General features: G+C 34.9%; 1 protein-coding gene across 2 annotated transcripts in view; it reads left to right on the top strand.

Moving 5' to 3' along the window:
• TMTC4 (transmembrane O-mannosyltransferase targeting cadherins 4) overlaps positions 1 to 22,690 on the top strand; it is an 87,319-nt gene that overhangs the window by 46,893 nt on the left and 17,736 nt on the right. Inside the window, exons 7-13 of one of the 2 annotated variants that reach the window (XM_043998095.1) lie at positions 5,386 to 5,478; positions 5,683 to 5,847; positions 6,685 to 6,887; positions 8,976 to 9,147; positions 9,226 to 9,357; positions 22,186 to 22,265; positions 22,530 to 22,637. In XM_043998095.1, the coding sequence (XP_043854030.1) occupies positions 5,386 to 5,478; positions 5,683 to 5,847; positions 6,685 to 6,887; positions 8,976 to 9,147; positions 9,226 to 9,357; positions 22,186 to 22,265; positions 22,530 to 22,637 (953 nt within the window). The remainder of the gene's footprint in view (positions 1 to 5,385; positions 5,479 to 5,682; positions 5,848 to 6,684; positions 6,888 to 8,975; positions 9,148 to 9,225; positions 9,358 to 22,185; positions 22,266 to 22,529; positions 22,638 to 22,690) is intronic. The other variant, XM_043998096.1, reaches the window with a different exon arrangement.

Genomic DNA, 22,690 nt, shown 5'->3' with positions numbered 1-22,690 from the left:
TATGTGCTCTCACTTTCTCTGGCTTAAAGTCCCATAATGGAGAGACTGAAATAATTCAGAGATAATGTTCCCCCCATACTACTTTTAATCTCCATTGATAATGATATATATGTTGTAGCCTCTTTACCTAGGTATTTTACTTCTGCACTACCAAGGTGAGGCTTAAAAATAAGGGGCTAGGAGCAGCTAGTGTGTGTGTGTGTGTGTGTGTGTGTGTGTGTGTGTGTGTGTGTATGAGTGAAAGTGAAATGAGACGGGCAAGTTTTCAGATAAGAGATATGGGTTTCTTGAAATGTAAAACTGTGGAGACTCCTTACATCAATCTTTGGATGTGACCAGGCTTCTGGTTAGCATAACCTACGTCCTTAGTTAAGGACCTCTACCTCTAACCAGTCAGTAGAGGTGGTCCAGCTTCCCAGCTACATGAAGCTAGGTTCAAATAACACAGTAAGGTTTTCTCCCAATTCTCACAACTGAATCAGGTTTTCTCATAAGACAGAAGTTGGTCTAGACCCATAATTGAATAGAAAGAAAACTGAGCTAGCTTCAGAATTGAGTCACAAAATTGAGTCAGTGTAGTTCACTTAGTTCCCATAATTAACCACTTGCTGTCTTAATCCCCTCTATTCCCACATGAATCATTTATCTGTAAGCCAAATCTATAAGGTTTTTTCATATATTCATAAACAGAATTACATAAGTCATGTTACAGATCAAAGTACTTAGGAGGCTCACATTGGACTAATTTTTGAGAAGGGAGATTTACATGTTACCAAAATAGCTAAGAAAACAAACTGAAACAAAAGGATAAAGCAATATAATGATGATCATTAATTTTAACTAACATTAAGTCTCCTTGTATCCTAGTAGCCCACTCCCAATGTCCATTTAATCATCACATTTTGAGTTCCAAATGCCTCATATAGTAGTCTAGTCCCTGGATATCTTCTCTTGGACATTCTGGAATAGGCTTCATTCTCAGGGCAGCTCTAAAGGGGATTCTGCTTCTCTGGTTCCAAATTACTTTATGAAAGTTCCTATATAATTCTGCTAAAATCTACCAGCAATAAGATTTAATACAATTTACTACAATCTCTTAAATTTGGTTTTCCAATAACTAGTTCATGTGATGAAAACCAGCTCAAACTTTATGATTCTGATCCTATTAACAACAGAGTTATAAGAAGTACATCAAGTTAGGACCCCATAATTTACCTAAAACTTCAGGGAATTTCAATTTTTATATACCATTTGCTATTTTTATCTTTACCTAAACGCTATGTCTGATATTAGGATCTTTAAAAAAAAAATTGAACTCTTCTGTCTTTTAAAATTGGCAGCAAGGTGGCACAGTAGATAAAACACTGAGCTTGGAGTCAGGAATACCTAAGTTTAAATCTGGCCTCAGACACTTACTAGTTGTATGACCCTGAGAAGGCCACTTACCCCTGCTTGCCTCGGTTTCCTCATATGTAAAATGAAATGGAGAAGGAAATGGCAAATTATTCCAGTATCTTTATTAAGAAAACCCCAAATGGAGTCACAAAATGTTAAACACAACTGAAATGACTAAACAAAAGGTCTTTTAAAGTATCAGTCAGATACTTTAAAAATGGGGAAATAATTTCATTTTCTTTACAATATCAATATCATTTTCTATATAAGCCCTTAATCTAATTTTGAGAACTTATTACTAAAACATACTATTCCATTTAATGAGAAATATTTTATATTACATCTTTGTCTTATTACATTATCTAATTTCCCCTTTTGGAGGATACCATCCCTATATTATAATTTGACCACAAATTAAAATTGTAAGACTTTTCATACTTGCATCCCATTATAGTAACTCAGATGTTCCAGTATCAAGCCATTAATTAATAGATTTAGTATTGTACTTAATAAAATATCTACTGTTCACCAGCCTTATTATACAAATTTGCTATGAAAGGAAAAAGAGGAACATAGGTGTAATAGTATCAAGACTTGTCCCCTCAAGTGCACAGACTGATCTGATGTATACCATAATAGTGAAACACCCTCTTAGCTCTGATTCCAATCATGATTCATATCTGACAGCAATAATGTAGTCACAGGGTATCAAAAGCAAGGCTCAAGATTAACCAGGTGGGGAAATTTCCTTTTCATAAAGCAAAAAAGACAATGGGAAAACTGAGTCAAGAGGATTCTACTTTAGGCCCTGCCACAGTCATCCCCTCAATTTTTTCCCAGGGGCAGAAATCCACCTGTAGCTCTCAGACTGCAGCACATGCCATTTTCTACTATTGGCTTCTTGACAATTCAGACAGCCATCCCTGTAATCAAAACTCAAAACAATAGTAAATTATAAGTGATAGTCCAAAATTTTCAAATGAAAACTATTATGGTAAATATAATTTTTTATTCTAAGAAAAAATATATCCCATTAAATATTTAACACTTTTCAAATGTTTTTATCACAATCTTTTAAAAGCTCAATTCATAATCTAACACCATCCAGATTTTTTAAAAAGTTGTTTTTCTAATACAGTAATTCTGAAATGTTTTTTCCAAATTTCACAATATAGGAAAAATTTAGAAATATAAAAATAACATATAGGATATCATGCATTTAAAACACAAAATGAAACTTATTACCAGTCAGATAACATCAATTCAGTTGAATGCAGTTCCAAACTATTTTACATAGAAGATCATTAATTGTATCACTGTTGGTATTTTATGCTATTCATATCTAAAATCTGGTATGCAATTACATTAAATTAAAGAAATAATATTAGTCAACATGTGTATAGTGCTTACTATATGCCACTCATTGTGTTAAGTACTTCACAATCATTATATTATTTGAACCTGACAACAACCCTGGGAAGTGGGCACCATTATTATTTTTCTTTTTGCAGATCAGGAAACTGAAGCAAACAGAGATAATATGATTTGCTTAAGATTACATAGCAAGGGGGCGGCTAGGTGGCGCAGTGGATAGAGCACCGGCCCTGGATTCAGGAGTACCTGAGTTCAGATCCGGCCTCAGACACTTGACTTACTAGCTGTGTGACCCTGGGCAAGTCACTTAACCCCCATTGTCCAGCAAAAAAAAAAAAAAAGATTACATAGCAAATAAATTTCTGAGACCAGAATGTAGCTCAAGTTTCCCTGCATTTTATCCAACTTTTTTCCCCATTTATTTGAGAACTTGATCAGAGATGAAAGGATCACAGAGAGCTAGGAAAGTTACAGGGAGTCTTTGAGCTGGGACATTTACAGAGGGTCTCTGAACTGGGATGAAGTCCAAGGTGAATCTCTGATCTGGGATGGGGGTGAAAGGAGATCCTGAACTGGGGTAGGGGGCTCAGGGAGTCCCTGATATGGGAGAGGGGATCAGAAAGAGGATCTCTGATTTAAACAATCTTTTTCTCTTTTTGTAGTCAAGGAAAGGTTAAGTACCAGGTAAATTTAGACTGCAAACCATATGCCTTTTTTTTTCCTTCATTTTGGAATTGCTTTAAAACTAGCTGCCTTCCTTCTTTACACTAAAATGATAGCTCTATCAATCATCAGGAGAAAAGTGATCTAAGTTATTTGCCTCTGAAATTTTTACAGAATTTAATTCTTTTTTTTTCTTTAAAACAAATTCTACAGAGTAGTACCCCAAAACTCACTAAGGCATCTCAGCATATGTTACTAAGTAAAAATGATCCATTTTCAAACTCCTTAATGATTAATCTCCAATCTCCTTAATTTCTTTTTTTTTTTAATTAAATTAAAAATTTTTTTAAAGTGAGGCAATTGGGGTTAAGTGACTTGCCCAGGGTCACACAGCTAGTAAGTGTTAAGTGTCTGAGGCCAGATTTGAACTCAGGTACTCCTGATTCCAGGGCTGGTGCTCTATCCACTGTGCCACCTAGCTGCCCCCAATCTCCTTAATTTCTAAACCTCCAAAATCTACTAAGTTGTTTTTAGCAGTTCTACAAATCAGGAAGAAATTTTCCTTTCTGTGATTATCAGACTTTATCTCTGTAATTCCAACATGGCCAGATCTGAAATGACAAAGAAAAAGTATCTTGAAGGTTTTCTCCTCTTTTCTTATAACATAATCTCCCAATGAAAGCCTAAAATGGGGGGTTAGTCCTGCTTACTAGGGCAACTTCTTCAAGTATTAAATTTCATTAATCTTTCCCAGCATACTAAACCCTTTGACTGTAACCCTTTAGCAATTGGCTGGTTGCATTTTCCCGTTTAGAATCTTATAAGGTAACATAACCTACAAACAACACTAAACATAACACAAGGCAGATGTCTTCCTGCATTTTACCAAGACATAAAAACACGGACAAAACAATGAGAAACCCAAAGTTCATCTGATCAGAATAAGATTTTTCAGTGGCTAGCCTTAACATTTTTTTTTCAATTTGAAATAATGAAAAGAGCTGAATTGCAGGGCCAAAACAAATTACCGCTTGAATCCCTTGCAGATTTATGTCAGATGTCACATAACTCAATAGCATGAGTCACTCCTGTAACTCTCAGTAGTATCCCCTGGTCCCATGCTACCAAAAGTTTATTCAAGGGGGAACCCAGCAGGCTTTTACTATCACTGGAACCCATAATCCTTCCCAGGGGAAAATATAATCCTTAATTTATATTTAACCTTAACTTAATCCTAAACTAAACTCTAAATTCCCCTCTCCTGGAGGACCCTTCTAAGAAACAAGGATCAAGAGCAGGTGTTAGACCTCCAGAGACAGTCTTCCATGAAAAGTCCCCCAATGAAAGATTAATCAGAGTACTCCAGGAGTTTTTCTGGAAGGCTGTTGGTGGGGGGCTGAAGTCTTGACTTGATCTAGCTCAGCTCACCAAAAACTGAGTTAGGTGAAAGAATGAGGAAACAAAGGTTCAAGCTCCTGAGCATATCGATCTATTAAGCAATGCGTGTCAATTGACAAATCAGGATCAGTCACCTTCCTCAGCTTTGGCACTGAACCTTGAATACGAAGGAGACAGATTTTTATATATTAAAAACAATTTGTCAAAGTTAAAAATTTGCCAGTTAATTAAAAGGAAGAAATTAACCAGGATACAACATTAGGCGGTTTGATTTCTAATTGCAAGAAAGATATGGGACTTTCCAAGCTGGGAGGGGGAGAGTGAACAAGTACAATTCCCTGAACTCAGAAAAAGAGGTGTCCTATGTGACCAAGGACAAATCACTACTTCTTTCTGAACTTAAATTTATTTTTTAGAGATAAGTGGGACCTTTTCAGTCCTCCAGTCAAGTTCTGCTTGCCTGGGTTCTTATTTTACAACAATAATAAGGTTTCAAAGTGGTGTAAAATAGAGATAGGATTCCATTATTAATTAATATTTTTGATGTTTTTATAGGGTTTCAATGCTGTGTTTGATGCCCTGGTAATAGGCAAATTAAATATTCTAGAAATTGTTCAAAAGATACTACATAAAGACAAGTCTTTAGAGGTGAGTATGTACATTCTCTTTAAGATATCCAAAATATCAAGTACCACAGCAGATTAAAACACCATTTTCATTATATTTAATGTGATTATTGCATTTTAAAATAATCTAGCTGCTAAAACACATCATTGGGGTTAAGGCAGAATTGCTGCTTGGCTACCACTGCAATCAATATCAATATCTTTGCTTTTTTTTTTTTTCTTTTAGAATATTGGATGGCTTAAGAATGGGAGCCTTCTCTTCAGAATGACTCTCCTGTTTTCTGGAGGGGCAACAATGCTTTATATGCGCTGGAGAATTATGGGCACTGGGCCACCAGCCTTTACTGAAGTTGACAACCCAGCATCCTTTGCAGATAGCATATTTGTCAGAGTGAGTCTGGAGACTTGCCATTTGGATTTCTTTGTTTAAAAAAGATTCCTATTTTTTCATTGGTGATAAGTTCTTTAGACCTACCTTTGATAGCATAGTTAGTGCTTATTTTTTAAAACTAATGATTATCCTAATGTCAGAACTGGTTCTTGGCATCAGGAATTAGGGCAAGAGACAGCTATTTTTCCTTTCTCCTTTGTGATTGAAGGAAAAAAGTTATTCTTTCTTTTAAAAATTAAAATTTTCTTCCTGTCATATGGGTTTTCATTACTCTTAATCTCCCCCACCCCACCCTCATTGAAGGACATTGTAAATTGGTATTAGATGGCAGGAGACATTAGTTTAGCATGAAGACCCTTTAAAAATTATTTGGACTTGCTTTATTTTTCTAAATACCAAGAGGAGGAAAGAGGGAGGTGGTCAAATGAAAGATTTTATCTGTGCTATACACAAGGAGGATTTTGGAAACTATGCTAGAATCCCATTACACTGCTGCTTTCAGGAAACTAGAAGAACACCCCCACTATTGACTATTTGTGTTACAGACTGTATATGTCACTGTGTACATGGAGATATGATTTGACCTCAGGTTAAAACAAATTGGCTTTTTATTCTGCTGCTTTTAAATGGGGTTTGCTGCATTTTATTGAAATCTGAATATAATTTTTTCAGACTACAAAATACTGTCCCATGCCTCAAACAAAACCTTGTAGATTTTACTTAACCCAACTTTTTTTCATTTTTAATAAGAGACATCTTAAAAACCTCAAAGTGAAGGTAGGATTTATTTTTTAAGTTCAGTATCAAATAAATGTTTGTTTTCCTTTTGACTGACAGGCTATAAACTATAATTACTACTATTCATTGAATGCTTGGTTGCTGCTGTGTCCCTGGTGGCTGTGTTTTGATTGGTCAATGGGCTGCATACCCCTTATTAAGTCAGTCAGTGACTGGAGAATAATTGCACTAGCAGCACTTTGGTTCTGCCTAATTGGCCTAATATGCCAAGCTCTATGCTCTGAAGACATCCATAAGAGAAGGTAAGAGGCAGTGCTGAATTTTAAACTCTACACTAGGTTGAGTCAACAGTATTTTGCTAAATTCAGGACTGATCATTTTAATGATTCAGTGGAAACAATATCCAGAAATACATCTTTCAAATACATATTCATGGCAATTACTACAGTTTCATCCCAGTTTGGGCCCATCATCAGCATTGACTAGTGGGGTGCATACTTGGAGGAGGAGGAGGTATGGATGGCTGCTTTATTTTTTAAAATCCCCATGAAGTGGCATTTTGAGATCCTTAACACCATAGGTGGTAAAGAGTAATTTGTGGTCAGAACAGAGAGTGTAATTGATGTATGTTGTGGCCATCATTTCACAATTCTCCTTTAAAAAAAAAAAAAAACACTGAAAGCTGTAGTGATTCTTTCTGTCATCATGGTTTGATAAAAAATAAACTGCTGTCCCAAAGAGATTATTCTTTACTGCTAAAAAGGTTATTGAGAAAATAATTGGAAAAAAACAATTGTTTTGTGAAAAAGAAAAGTAGGTTTAAATCTTCCTGTAAGCAAAAGTCTTTTTATTGTCATTAAATTATTAGTTTTTCAAAATAAATTAAGTTCCGAGTTTGCTAGTGCATTTAAATTGGTTGTAGTTTTAAAGAAAAATAAACTCTTGTCCTCATGCAATCATTTCTACAAGTAAAGTGGGATTGGTTTTTGTAAATATTATAAGAACAGGATCCATAAAAGGCCTCAGATTTGATCTAACTTATTAATCACTCTGTTTCCATTTACTGTTTTCATCCATCTCTTTCTCAGAAACAGTAGCCTATTTCCACAACTATGTTTCTGACCAACATTCTCTTTGCTTAAAAATGTTGAAGGTGACATAGCCCCCTGTCAAAGAAAGACATAAAGCAAAACACATTTTCTGGGGGCAGCTAGATTGCACAGTGGATAGAGCACCGGCCCTGGAGTCAGGAGTACCTGAGTTCAAATCCGGCCTCAGACACTTAACACTTACTAGCTGTGTGACCCTGGGCAAGTCACTTAACCCCAATTGCCTCACTAAAAATTAAAAAATAAAATAAAATCAAACACATTTTCATTTATCATATCCCTTAAAATAAAGCTATGATTATATGAAGTATTTTTAGTAAAGTTTCTAAAAAATTACTTCTATTTAAATCCATAACACATAAATAGGTCATATTTTTATTGAGCTCATTCTATGCTTAAATGATATAAGGTATCTGAAGGGTGCACTAGCTAATAAGCCTACAGAAATGGTCACATTTTTACTTAATTTAGTAAAATTAGAGAATTTGCAAGCTTCGGTGTCATATGTTTGAAAGTAATCTTCCCAGACAATTAGTAAGAAACATTCCACCATCAAAAGGTGTTTTGGGTGTGTTAGAGTACTATGGAAGGAACAATGAGTGTGGAATCAGAAGCGAGGTTCAAAATATACCTCTTACATTTAGTACAACATTGGGGAAATCGATTAACCTCTTTAGCCCTCAATTTCCTTACCTATTGTGGGGGAAGGGTTTGAGTGTCATGATTTTATGCTAATGGGTAAAGCTATGGGTAAATGGGTAAAGAAATGTCCATTTCTTATATACAAATTTGCCATCTTGTATGCTGAATAAAACAATTTGATCTGAATTCTTGGTGTACATATTGTTCCAGATTGCATGGTTCTAACATCATTATTAATAATAACTAACAATATCATATATTCCCCTGTTCATCTGGACAATATGTAATATTATAAGCTAATAATAAACATTTATTCTACTAGCTTTTTGACAGGGAGAAAAAATGGAGAACAGATATGATCAGGTTTTTTAAAATTATATCATAGAAGGTTTCAAGTTCAGAACAAAATAAAAGTATACCAAAAGGTTAAAAAGCCATCTCAATATTATCTCTTATTCTTTCCTTTCATTGCCAGATTAAACTCTCTCTGATGATACTTGTCTTCATACAGGTTTTCTGATTATGGTATGACATAGCCTTCAAAAGTGGTTGATTTAATACTTACAGTTTATAACCAAAAAATGAATATTTTTCTTCTGAAACTTAAGTATATCTATTTAACTATTCTTTAATTTCTAGAATACTCACTCTAGGACTGGGATTTCTCATTATCCCATTTCTTCCTGCAAGTAACCTGTTCTTCAGAGTGGGATTTGTTGTTGCTGAAAGAGTCATCTACCTCCCCAGTATTGGATACTGTGTACTTCTGACATATGGATTTGGAATACTAAGCAAACATACTAAGAAAAAGGTATTATCCCTGAAGCTTAATACAGTGGACAGTGGTGGATTTATTAGTGAAATTTAACATGTTTCTCTTTTCTTTAAGAAACTCATTGCTGCTACTGTACTAGGGATTTTACTCATAAATATGGTACGCTGTATTACCCGCTGTAACCAGTGGAGAAATGAAGACCTGCTTTTCAAGAGTGCCCTGTCTGTGTGTCCTCTCAATGCAAAAGTAAGTTAGTTGACACTATAAAAAAAAATACTTAAGGGAAATCATTTGAGCTTAACCATCTAACTGAAAAAAATTTGTTTAGTTCTTTGGAAGTATTTCATATTTTCCATAACTTTTGTAGTTATCTTGTAAAATTCCACATCACCAAAATGCTCATTGAGAATTATTTAAATCAGATATTTTTAGCTATGTATCAAAAAATTATCTTGAACAAGTACTCATTTGACATCAAATTGACCAAATTGTCATTGAAATGATTGTTGGGGTGGTGACACTTTGGTGAAATGAAAGGGAGCTCAGTTTATAGTCATAGCACTAAATTCCATTAGAATAAAGTCACAGACTTTTGCAATTAGTAGGAACTTTTGAGATCATCCAGATACTATCAAGACCTAGACCAAAAAGAAGAATTTTAGGTAAGGAGACTTTAAAAATCACCTGGTCTAAGTTCAGAGGGATACTAGGATTTGGGGGTAGAAAGTGACCTTAGAAATCATCCACTTCAACATCCTTATTTTTCTAGGGAAGGAATCTGAGCTCTAGAAAGATGAAATGCTACATAGAGCTACATCTGTCCAAAGGTATATAGCTAGTAAGTGGCAGAGCTATGACTTCAACCCCCAACAGTTACTTAAATCGAACTCCCTCATTTTATGGATGAGGAAGCTGAGACCTTGTAGCAGAGCCATTTCTCAAATAGAGGTCTTCTTACTCCAGTTCAGGGCATCATTATTTTAAACTGTATTTCCTGACTTTGGACAATAATTGGTGGAGGACCAGAATTCAATTATAAGAGCCCACCTAACCTGCAAAATGTTCATGTTTTTCATCAGTTAGCATACTTTACCCCTCATCCCCATGAATTGTATGATCTCTAATTCTTTGTAATAAATTCCCTTTAAATTTCTAAGCTACAGTATGCTTTAATCAGGGAAGAGAAGAAACAGTAGGACAAAGGAAACCCTGTGCTCTTCTCCAGATGTGGACACTGGGTTTGTACCCTAAGTTATTTATGTACTTTTCTCATCTCCCTTACCAGACTTGACTTACAGGCTTTTTTTATTTCATCCTTTCATTACCCCTATAGTGGCTAAGACAGTGCCACACACATAATAAACATGCAGTACCTGTTTACTGAAGGTTGAAATAGAAATAAAAAGCATTTTAAACACATCAGAAACAAAAGAAAAACTAAATATCTTTATGAGATCAACAAATCCACAAATACCTACTCCATATAAGACCTCTGGCAAAGTGCTGTTTAGAGAAGGAAAATTTTGAAATGTGAATAGTGTATACCAAAGAAATACTCATCCCACTCTGAAGAACAGACTGGGACTTTTCATGATGGAGCAGTTTTTAGTCTTCTGTTCTACCATTCTGCCTCCAAGTAATTAAATAATTGAAATTTCTTCATTTCAATTAATTAATCAAGATGAAATCTGAAAACAAGAAACAGGAAAAACCTGGTATAACAAGAAAAAAGCCATGTTCTTTACAACATTTGTGGATATTGGGTTTGTTCAACCCTGTATCAATATAAGCTACAGTGGAGGAATAGAGCTGAATAGATGGAAGAACTGGGAAGTAGGGCATTTGAAGGAATATCAATATGTATCTTGAAGTCCCCTAAGATGAGGACAGAAGTTAGGAAGTTAGGGTAGAATGACTGTTAGGTACTGAACTCTGAAAAAGAAGGAAGAATGTCCCAGGGTTTTATATATTATAGCCACCAGAATTTGAAAAAATCCCTCTTGGCAGCCAGCTGGTACCATATTTATATCCTACTGGTGTACCCTTCTGGAAGGTCATTATCAATAAGTGTCTCAAACAAACTGACACATCGGTTAGAGGCTCAATAGAACTTAAAATGTCATTATATAAATTATAAAGTATAATGGACAAACTCATCTTTCAATTTCAGATGGCCCTAGAATGTGGATAGGACTATTGGTGGCACTGCTATCAGAATATTATTGTTCAACATGACTTTGGTAGAAATGAAATACCCCCAAAACCAGTAGCTTCTTTAGACTGAAAATAGGGTGTTGTATCTTAAAAGGAAAAAATTTTAAATTATACAAGTTATAGATAGATACATGAACAATTTGTGGCAGAAAACAGATACTTATCAAGTACCTACTGTTTGCAAAAACACTTAAGATACACAGATAAAAATGAAATTTCCCCCTCCTCAAGGAGTTTGCTTTCTACTGAGGGGAGATAACATGTACACACATTAGCAAATACAAAGTTATACTATGTAATTTTAAAGGGATGGGGAGGTATCAAGAAAATATTTTTGTAGTAGGTGGTTCCAGAAAAAAACTAGAAGTTCTAAAAGAGGTGAGAAGGGAATTGAAGACAGGAACTGTCTCACTTTTGTCTTTGTATGCCAGCATCTAGCACAATAACCAACACATGGTTGGTGCTTAAATACATGACTAAAAGCATTATAGTCACAGCTCAGAGAACAACTAATAGGCCAGTTTAAAGAGAATACAAGAATGGGATCAACAGGTGAGAACTATATTAAATACAGTGTTGATGGTTATGTTTTGTATTTTATCCTAGAGGCAATAGGAAGTTACTAAAGGATTTTTAAATTGATCTGTATTTTAGTGATATCTATTTAGCATCTATTAGAGTTAGGGAGACCATTAGGAGGTCATCACAATATAATCCAGATAAGAAGTGATGATAAACTGGCATTTATATAGTTCTTTAAAGTTTCAAAACATTTTACAGACATTATCTCTTTAGAGCTTTACAACATTTACAATAACATTGTGGTTATTATTATCCTCATTTTATAGATGAGGAAACAAAGGATCAAATGACTTGGCCACAGTCACACAACTAGGAAGTGTCAGTTGTGGAATTTGAACCTGCATCTACCTGACTCCAAATCCAGTATGTATTCTATCTAGGATCCTGTGTGATAGAAAGAAGGTGAATAGAGGCTATGTGAGTGAAGGAGAGAAAAGGGATATATGAAAGAAATATAGTAGAAATAGAATGGACAAGACTTGAAATTTAAAAGAAGTAGTATTTTTAGCTTGATGTGAATATACACATTATATATTCACTTAGTAAAGTGACCAAACAACGAGTCTTTTGAGTATAATAGCAGTTCATTTAACAAGCCTTGGGAAATTGGGTGTTCTGGTTAACTGAGTTTTCCAGCCAACTGTATGTTGACCTAATGAAGCTGTATGTGTTAAGGATACCAGAGCAAAGGATGATAGGATTTCACATAGGCACATTTGTACAGGTTCAAATCTAAATTACATGTTTTTTAGAAAACTTTACCAAACAAATCTCCAGTCTAGTAATCAATCCAATATAATGTCAATACACTTGAAAAGGGACCATAAAAATACAAAATTAAAGCTATCTCTCTGACTTTATCAAAGCAAAAGAAGAATAAAATTTTTCCCTAAATTCACATGGGGAGAGAGGGAAGAAGCAGAAAACCACAGGAGTCTTTAAGGAATGACAATTTTTTAAAAAAAGAAAAAGTTGTATTTGAAATGTAGGAAGCTAAGGAGGGTTCTGGAAAAATTAGACACTTGGAAAATATTAATAAAAAGTACTCAAGTTTGAAGTAGTCTTGCAAATATAAATCTCAAGTTGTCGCTAGTCTTTAGCTAACAAAATATTCACAGAGTAAAAGCTGAAACAATTTCCTCCCTTCAGAGTTCTAGGTTAAAAGCAGAGTATAAAGTCTTATAAGTTTTTGGAAACTGAACAGTGAATACGTCAAGTAAAACTATAGATAATTACTACCATGTTCTCCCCAAGATAAGAGAAATGCTAACCATATGTTATAGAGCTGGACTTTATATTCATTCTACTACCCCTTGATTGAATTGATTACAAAGTGACTTTCTAAAACTCCTTTTCCTCTGAAGGCTTGAGACAAGCAAATGTCTCACAAGAGTTTTTGAGTCTTCAGAGCATAGACTGCTTACTTCTGCTCATCTCACTGTGGTACAGGCTGCTAAAAAATTCTGACTTATTACTGGTTATTACAAATGAATAATGACAGGAAGAGGGGCAGCTAGGTGGCGCAGTGGATAGAGCATCGGCCCTGGACTCAGGAGTACCTGAGTTCAAATCCGACCTCAGACACTTAACACTTACTAGCTGTGTGACCCTGGGCAAGTCACTTAACCCCAGTTGCCTCACTAAAACAAAAAAACAAAACAAAACAAAAAATAATGACAGGAAGGAATTATATGCATAAAACAAAAAGAAATGGGGCTAAGCTACCACACGAAATGATAATGGTCATTTCCATTTCTATAACACTTTGATTGTTCTTATTGTTTGTCCTTTGCTCTCAGAGGACCAATGACATCAGGAAAGTGATGTCTTGACTTGTAAGAAAATTGGATTTAAGTGAGACGGGGCTGCATAAAACATCACAAGGCTCACTCTCCTCCGGAGTCATCATAGTCCAGTGACAAAACAGAGGTCAAGATGACTGGTGACTGCTTCACAAGGATTATAGATTTAGAGCTGTAAGGGATCTTAGGAATCATCTAGTCTGTAGCCCTTATTTTAAAGAGGAGGAAACTAAGGTAAACACCCCTTTGAGGCAGGTATTATGGGAATTATCCTTGTTTTACTCATAAGGAAACTGACCACAAAGCTAGTAAGTATAAAATACAAGTGAGAATTTCTTGACAATATAGGTTATGAAACACTGAAGTGGACTATTAAGAGACATTGAATCGGGGCAGCTAGGTGGCACAGTGGATAGAGCACCAGCCCTGGATTCAGGAGGACCTGAGTTCAAATCCGGCCTCAGACATTTGACACTCATTCTCTGTGTGACCCTGGGCAAGTCACTTAACCCCAACTGCCTCACCAAAAAAACCCAAAACAAACAAAAAAAGAGATGTTGAATCTCAGATCTTTAAAAATAGGGATTTTCATCTCCCTGGGGTGTTATAATTGTCTTGTCCAATTAACTTAAAGTTCTATACATCTTTTTAGATTCTATCATATTCACAAGAAAATAGTGACTTAAAGGTAGAATATGAAATTATGTGAGTAGGTCTAATAAATATTTGGCCTTTTTATGAACCTAAAGAAAAGCATAAAAAGTTTACTTGGGCAACCAGATACTCAGTAGCTAGAGCACCAAACCTCAGTTCAGGAAAATGTGAGTTCAAATAATGCCTCAGATATCTACTTAGCTGTATAATCCTGGGCAAGTCACTTAACCTCTGTCTGCCTCAGTTTCTGCATAATAATAACACCTATCTCTCAGGGGTATTATGCAGAGAAAGTGAAATAATATTTGTAAAGCACTTTTCAAACATGAAGGTACTATGTAAATGCTAGATATGTCTCATTTCAGTGTTGAAAAACCTTTTTCATTATGCATTTTGAAGAGTTGACCAAAGAACAGTGAATTTCTTCAAGCTTCTCTTTAATTTTATTTGCTGGCCTACTCTTGTGTATTTAATCTCACTAAAACTGAATTGCCTATGATTTAATTTCATAAATGTTAATAGTTTTACTCTTCTATTTTAAAGGTATTTATCACTTAACTTCCCTTCTATTTATTCCTCTCTAAGGAACTCAGGGTTTTTTTGGTACGATCCATGTAATTTATCCTCATTATAAAGATGGTATTATCTTTATTTTCCATATTGGAAAACTGAGGCATCAAAAGGTTTATTGACTTTGTCTATGTAGATTCCATAATGATTGAGCTGTAAAGGCTCAAATCCAACCTGTGCTGTTTTCACCAGGTCATGCTGTCTCCTTTTTAAATAAAAGGATCTCAAGATATTTGTATATTTGAGATTAAAAGAAAATCCAAGGAAATTCTTGCATTGTATAGTATTAAAAATAGTGTGTGAATAATTTTTAAAATAATGGGAAGCCCAATGTGTATGTATATTAATGTTTCTTTAAGCAAATTGTATAATAGTGCTCCTTTTTACTTAGTGATTTTATTCCGTAGTTGATAGAACATCAATCCAGGAGTCAATAAAACCTGAGCTCAAATCTGGCCTCAGATGCTTACTGGCTTTGTGACCCTGGTCAAGTCATTGTTTGCCTCAGATTCCTCATCTGTAAAATAAGCTGGAGAAAGAAATGGCAAACCACTCCAGTATCTTTGCCAAGAAAACTCTAAATGGGGTCACAAAGAGTTGGACATGAACAAAATGAATGAACAACAACACTGAACTACAACAAGCTGATTATTGCAGACAAACTAGATGCTTAATAAATACTGAATTTTTTGCTTCATTTAACTTTACTCTAAAATATTCTATTAACTTACTCATTTTGTTTTTGATAATTAATAATTCTGCAGTACATTGAAGAATCTCTTTGAGAATTATCTTTCCAATTTTTCAAAAGAAGCTAGGTTGGAATTCAGGAAAAGCATCATATATATGAAAATCCACCATCATTATATAAGCTGAACTTGGCAATAGCACTTGTTTCTGCACAGATATACAAAATTAAGAATTTTTTTTCTCTCCTCAATGTGCATTTTGTACCCCACTGGTGCCTAATGCATAGGTAGGCAGGCAGGCAGCAATCATTTATCAAGTACTATGTGCTCTCAGACATTGTGCTAAGTACTGGAGACCCCAGGAAAAAGTCACCAATGGGAGAAGGGGGATGGCATGGCAGATGGATCTTCTGGGGTGAGAAAACTAAAGGTCTAAGAGAGGTTCCAAAGGAAGGTTGCAGCTGATACATGATGTTGAAGTCCTGTAAGTCAGAAGTATTCCTTGAAAGGGAATGAAAGTTGACCATCCTTGGCCCCTCCCCAAAATGGAGGTCCTAGGAGGACCTCAATAGTTAAAGGAGACTGGGGTGGTGGAGGAATTTTCCAGAGAGAAGGCACATTAAATTCTTGTGGAATTGAATTTTAATTTAGTCATTCTTTGTCCATTATTAAGTTCCTTCTGTCTATGAGGTACTATGTGAGTGCTGAATATTTAAATTAAGTGAAAATGTCATTTTAGTGTAGAAGGCAGGAAGGTATGATGGAAAGAGTATACTGGATTTCATGTCAAAAGACCTGCGTTGAAATCCAGGCTCTGCTACTTACTACCTTTATGACCTTAGACAAATCATTCCCCCGCAAATCTTCCATCCTAATTTCCTCAGCTGTAAAAGGAGGGGATTAGACTCTACATTCCCTTCTAGTTCTACTTTCTAAAAGTTATTAAGAATTAAACATTTATTATATATCCATTTTCAACTCCACTACAGTTTTATATTGGTTCTTTTTTCCCCACTTTTCCACTTTCAGTTTTATTGATGTTCCATTTTTACATTACAGATTGATTACTCCTGATTTATGAGCAGTCTCTTGTATCAAAGACCAACAGTTAAGCAAAACTAATATGATGACCTTGTCTCAAGCAACTTTACATCCAGAGAACCATCCCCACCTCTCTATTTTTAAAAATTAACAAATGTATTTTCTCTACTCTATTAGACCTGAAAAGGGATCTCAGAAGTCAATTTCAGCTGTCTCATTTTACAAATAAGGAAATTGCTGCTCAGCAAATTTCAAAGATTTGCCTAAAGTTAATCAGTTAATATTGTTTCAGCAACCATTATGAACTCTTGTTTAAACCCTGACCCTGAGTGATTTCTAAATTTCTTTTAATTTAAGATTCAGTTTTTGTAATAAATGTAAAAACTGATAACCTTTTTATTGTACATTTTTATTTTAATAATGCATTTCATCATTTATATGTTTTTACTCTACATGTGTCTTATATTTCACTGAACTGTGAAGCATTTCAGTTTCCTGGGCTTCTCACACTGATTGCAACTCAGGAATTATAGGAAAAATTGAAAATTAAACAGATGTTTTTTCATTTCTTTTAAATTTCATAGAAAAGAAAAATTACTCATTTTCTAAACACCCTTTTAATAAACTACCTGATAATAGGGTTGTGTGATTTGTGTGCAATATGTCAACCCAGATCTGTTCTAGCTGCTCAAATAATGCATGTTAAAATGGCATGCATGCTAAAGCTGACCTCTGGGTAACTGTTTTCCAGCTCTTAATTATGGGAAGTGTTTGAGAGTACAAATTATGTTCAGGGTTCTGTGAGACTTTCAACTAATTATAGAGGGCCATAGTTTTTTTATTTAAGAATTGTGGTTTTTCTTCCTTGGAGTTATGGTCTTTGGTGCTCTGTGCTTGCTACAGAAAGCTGTCTGTACTGCAGAGGGCAGTTGAACTCTTTGTCTGAGCTTTTTATTTAGAAAACAGAATTTCACATAACAAAGGAAAGCAGCAGGAGCTGGAGAATGGAAGAGGCTAGAGTCTTGGTGAAATCTGAGTTGAAGCTGTATTTGTATTCTTGCTGTTACAGCAATAGCAGTAGAGGTTGGTTTCAACTGCCTTCAGAAACAACACCCAGGGCTGTGGGGAAAGGCAAAATTATGACCATTTAAAGCAGACTTTTAAAAAATGTATGTTCTAGTGTTAGCTTTAACTGATTCCCTTCCAAGCTGTAATTTTAACACAGTAATACCCATGAATGGACAGTAATTTATACCAAAAAGTTTAAATTATACCTTATGGAGCACAGTAGTGCATACTCCTATCACCTGTGATTTGCCCTTCTTTAAATGCCTGTTGTTGGAGTAAGTAACAATACATGTATATGCTTTAAAATATGACAGAAGATTAAAGAAGGAAAATGTAGCTCTTTGTTAGCTGTGTGTTCAAAGACTGTCACACTTACTTAATACCCTCCCAGAAAATTCAAATGTTTTGTGCTTTTTTCTTTTTTTTCTTATTTGCACCTTTGATTTCATCAGTCTAGGGAGCTTGCTCCTAACAAGGAACTCCATTTACCAGTGTAGATCAGCACCTTCTCTATAATTCAGTCTTAGAGAGTTGCCTGGGCTGCTCATCATTATATTGCCAGCATGTATCAGAAAGGATTTGAACGCAGGTTTTCCTGACTTTATAGCCAGCCACCTCTCTGCTATACTGTGCAATTAATGTAATTACAGGCTAAGATAAATAAAGCAGGATGTAGGCCTCGTTTTAAGATAGTTATGAGATAGTGTGCCCTGAGTGAATTCCAATTTAGTGTGGGATTGTTTTATTCCCCCAGAACATTTCTGCATCTCACCAAAAGAAAAAATATATATATTTTGGCTATATTAGGATGATTGTGTGAGCCCATTCCAATAAATGTACTGACCCCTTTCTTTACAGGTAACATACCTAATTATTTGTTCATTAAAGAGCTTCCTTAATATCTACATTCTGTGTCAATAATAGCAATAGAGGGGGCAGCTAGGTGGCACAGTTTGTAAAGCACTGGCCTTGGATTCAGGAGGACCTGAGTTCAAATCCAGCCTCAGACACTTGACACTTACTAGCTGTGTGACCCTGGGCAAGTCACTTAACCCTCATTGCCCTGCCCCCAAATAATAATAATAATAATAATAATAATAGCAATAGAGTATAGGATTTTAAAGGGCAGGGATCATATCTAATTTGCTTCACACCTTAGTCCTTGTACTCAGTACAAGCATACTTACCTAATGTTGCCAAGTCTCATAATATTTTGCAACAATGTCATTAAGACAGTATAACCAAACCCCACTATCAACACTGTTTAGGTAATTGCTCATTTTAAACATTAATTCCTATGGAACTGACTGTTGTTCCCATAATGTTTCCTTAATGGCATGTTTTTGGGGAACCAAGTAAGTGTTGGACAGTATATGCTTTAAATTCTTTGTATGTGTGGTTATGAGGAGGATGGTAGAAGCTTGGTTTCTTCTGGACCAGTTATTTACTGTTTGATAATATGGGCTTTCAGGTATCTTCAAATGAAGGACCCTTGATAAGGTTTCTTGTCTCCCCTATCTGCTTTGTTTTGGTCTTTTTTTTTTTTTTCAATTTCCTCTACTCTGGTTTAGTAGAAGAATAGAACTAGGAATCAATGTGGTATAATAAGAAAGAAATTAGAAATCAGGAAGCCTGAACACAAATCCTGGTTCTGCCACTAAAACCATAAAGTTTTGTTTTGTTTTGAAGTTACCATAGCTTTTCTTTTATTTTTGTTAACATTTGTCTTTTATTTATTTTAGTAACATTTTGTTTTATTTTTTCTGATTACATGTAGAGAGTTTTCAATGTTCATTTTATAAAAATTTGGGTTCTATGTATTTGCTGCCCACTTGCACCAATGGAAAACAAATTTAGCATCTTGACCCATCCCATTTTGGAGCCATTCTAATTGTTATGAAGTATCTTCCTTATGTGAAACTAAAATCTTCCCCTCTACAACCCAATCCTTGTTTATAGTTTTGTACTATGGGTACAAACAAAACAAATATCTAATTCCCCTTGCATATGACAATCCTTCAGATACTTGAAGAAAGTTAATCATATTTCACTTCAAGTTTTTTTCTTTTTAATTCAACATAAAATTCCTATTTCCATCAATGGATCCTCATATGGAAGATCCTGTCCCTTCACTATCCTGGATACTTTCTTTTGGGTAGATTTGTGCTGCTAAATGTCTTTTTTTTAAATAGCATTTTGTTTTTTCCCAATTATATGTAAAGACAATTTTTGGCATTCATTTTTACAAGATTTTGAATTCCAAATTTTTCTCCCTCCCCTCTTCCTAAAATGGTAAGCAATTTGATATAGGTTATATATGTAAAAATATGTAAAACATTTCCATGTCACAGTTGTAAAAAAGAAAAAAGAAACAGATCAAAAGGGGGCGGGAGAGGGGAAGCCACACAAAAAAGTAAGTGAAAAAAAGTATGCTTCCATCTGCAATCAGAGTCTATCAGTTCTTTATCTGGATGTGGATAGCATTTCCATCATGAGTCCTTTGTAACGGTCTTCCTTCATTATTTGGCTGAGAAGAGCTAAGTCATTCATAGTTGATTATCATACAATGTTGTTGATATGGTATACAATGTTATCTTGGTTCTGTTCATTTCACTTTGCATCAGTTCATACAATTCTTTCCAGGTTTTTCTGAAATCTGCCTGCTCATTATTTCTTACAGCACAATAGTATTCCATTACATTCATATACCACAACTTGTTTAGCCATTCCACAAGTGATGGGCATTCCCTCAATTTGCAATATGTTGCCGCAATTAAAAGAGCTGCTTATAAATATTTTTTTGTGCTGGTCAATGTCCTTTCTCAAATGGGGTAGTTGGACCTGAGTACAGTATTCCAGATTTGGTTTTCCCTTATCAGACATATATATGACAGCACTATTACCTCCCTTGTTCTAGATATTGATGTAGCCTAAGATCAGATTAGCCTTTACACCTGCCACATCAGTGTTGATTCAAACTGTAATCCACTAATGCAGTCCTCCCATTGTTTTTCACACATCACATATAGTCATTCTTGCCCATCCTGTGCTTTTACATTTCATTTTTTTGAGCCTAGGTGTTATATTTGACATTTATTCTTTCTCAATCTTATTAGATTTGATCCATTATATTAACCTGTAGAGAATTTTTTTATTTGGAATTCTGTCATACAATTAGCTTCCAACTTTGACTTTTTCACCTTATATACATGTTATCTATGCCTTCCCAAAATCATTAACTAAAAGATTAAACAGAAGAGATCTCTTATGGGTTGACATTGATCCATTAATCACTACTCATTGTGGCCAGTTGTACAGCCAATTCCAAATTTACCAAACTATGCTATCATCCAAACTATATCTTTTCTAGAAAAATAATATGGTATATTTATTAGTTGTATTATTTTGGGCAAATCTGCTCATTTCCTTGGGTCTCAATTTCCTCATGAAAGTTGGAGATTGGGGAATAGCTAAGTGGCACAGTGGATAAAGCACCAGCCCTGGATTCAGGAAGACCTGAGTTCAAATCCAGACTCAGACACTTGACACTAGCTGTGTGACCCTGGGCAAGTCACTTAACCTTCATTGCCCCATAGAAAAGAAAGAAAAAGAGAGAGAAAGAGAAAGGAGAGGGAGGAAGGAAAGACAGAAGGAAGGAAGGACGGAAGGAAGGAAGAAAGAAAGAAAGAAGGTTGGTTGGAGATTGGACCAGATGACTTCCAAAGTCATGTTCAGCTCTATGGCCTATATTAAAAGATGGATATGGTTTTGGAGAAGTTGTCTTCCCAGTGGTGAAAGTATACATTTTCATTATCAATGAGTATTTGCCATCCAAGCATAATGATAACACATTTTTAATTTTACAGAAAAAGACCATATATATGTGATTTTTAAAGTCTTCAATCAGATCAAAAGGAGAGCAATGTCTTGGTGTTAACTTTCTTTCCACTGTCCATTCCAGTTTCACAAAAAGGGTTTGTTTTTTTTTTAATAATATAGTCTTTTCTCCAATTAACATTCCCAAGAAACAAAATACCAATGATCAGACTGCAACACTAACTTTTAACAATTTCTTGTAAAAAAAAAAAATCATGAATTTTTTTGGTTACTTTTCCTTCTGGAAATATCAATGCCTTTTAAATAATATCAATATCTTTCTTAAGCTGTTGCTTCTCTCTCTCTCTCTCTCTCTCTGTGTTTCCTTCCTTTCTTCCTTCCTTCCAGATTTTTCAGAAAGGGAGGAAAAAAAAGTCATGACAAGGGTAATTTAAGAACAAAAAAAGCAAAATCCAAGGATTCTCTCCATCCCTCAAGGACTTGACTAAATCCTAGCAACTCAGTTTTTAAAGTACTTCATGCCTTCAGTTGAAAGAAACCATAAATGCTAGTGCTATGGATAAGATAAATCTAGCTGTTAATTGGTGTAGTTATGATTTGTGGTTTGTTTGTTTCAGGTTCACTACAACGTTGGCAAAAATCTGGCTGATAAAGGTGACCAGAGTGCTGCCATCAGATATTACAGGGAAGCTGTAAGGTAATGAAAATGCTACTTCAATTATATACGTTAAATAAATAAATAAATACACGCACGCACGCGCATGCACACACACATACACATATACACATATACATATTTATGAGTCTATCAAATAACAAACATGTAAACTATTTTATCTTCTCAGATTTAAAACATTTAATTTTGAATGGCCAAATTACAAAGTATTATTGCCATTTCCTGATTACATAGTAAAAATACTAGAAATAAATTGTTTTCTGTTTTCCCCCCCTCACAACTCAGATTGAATCCTAAATACGTTCATGCCATGAATAATCTTGGAAATATATTGAAAGAGAGGAATGAACTACAGGAAGCGGAGGAGCTATTGTCTCTTGCTGTACAAATACAGTGAGCATTGCTTACACCAAATTATGGCATTGACAAAAAAAAATCATTCTCTA

Source organism: Dromiciops gliroides, chromosome 3 (genome assembly GCF_019393635.1).
Source record: "Dromiciops gliroides isolate mDroGli1 chromosome 3, mDroGli1.pri, whole genome shotgun sequence".
Lineage (NCBI taxonomy): Eukaryota > Metazoa > Chordata > Mammalia > Microbiotheria > Microbiotheriidae > Dromiciops > Dromiciops gliroides.
Note: the sequence above shows the minus strand (reverse complement) of the source record. Positions and strands in the feature narration are given on the sequence as shown.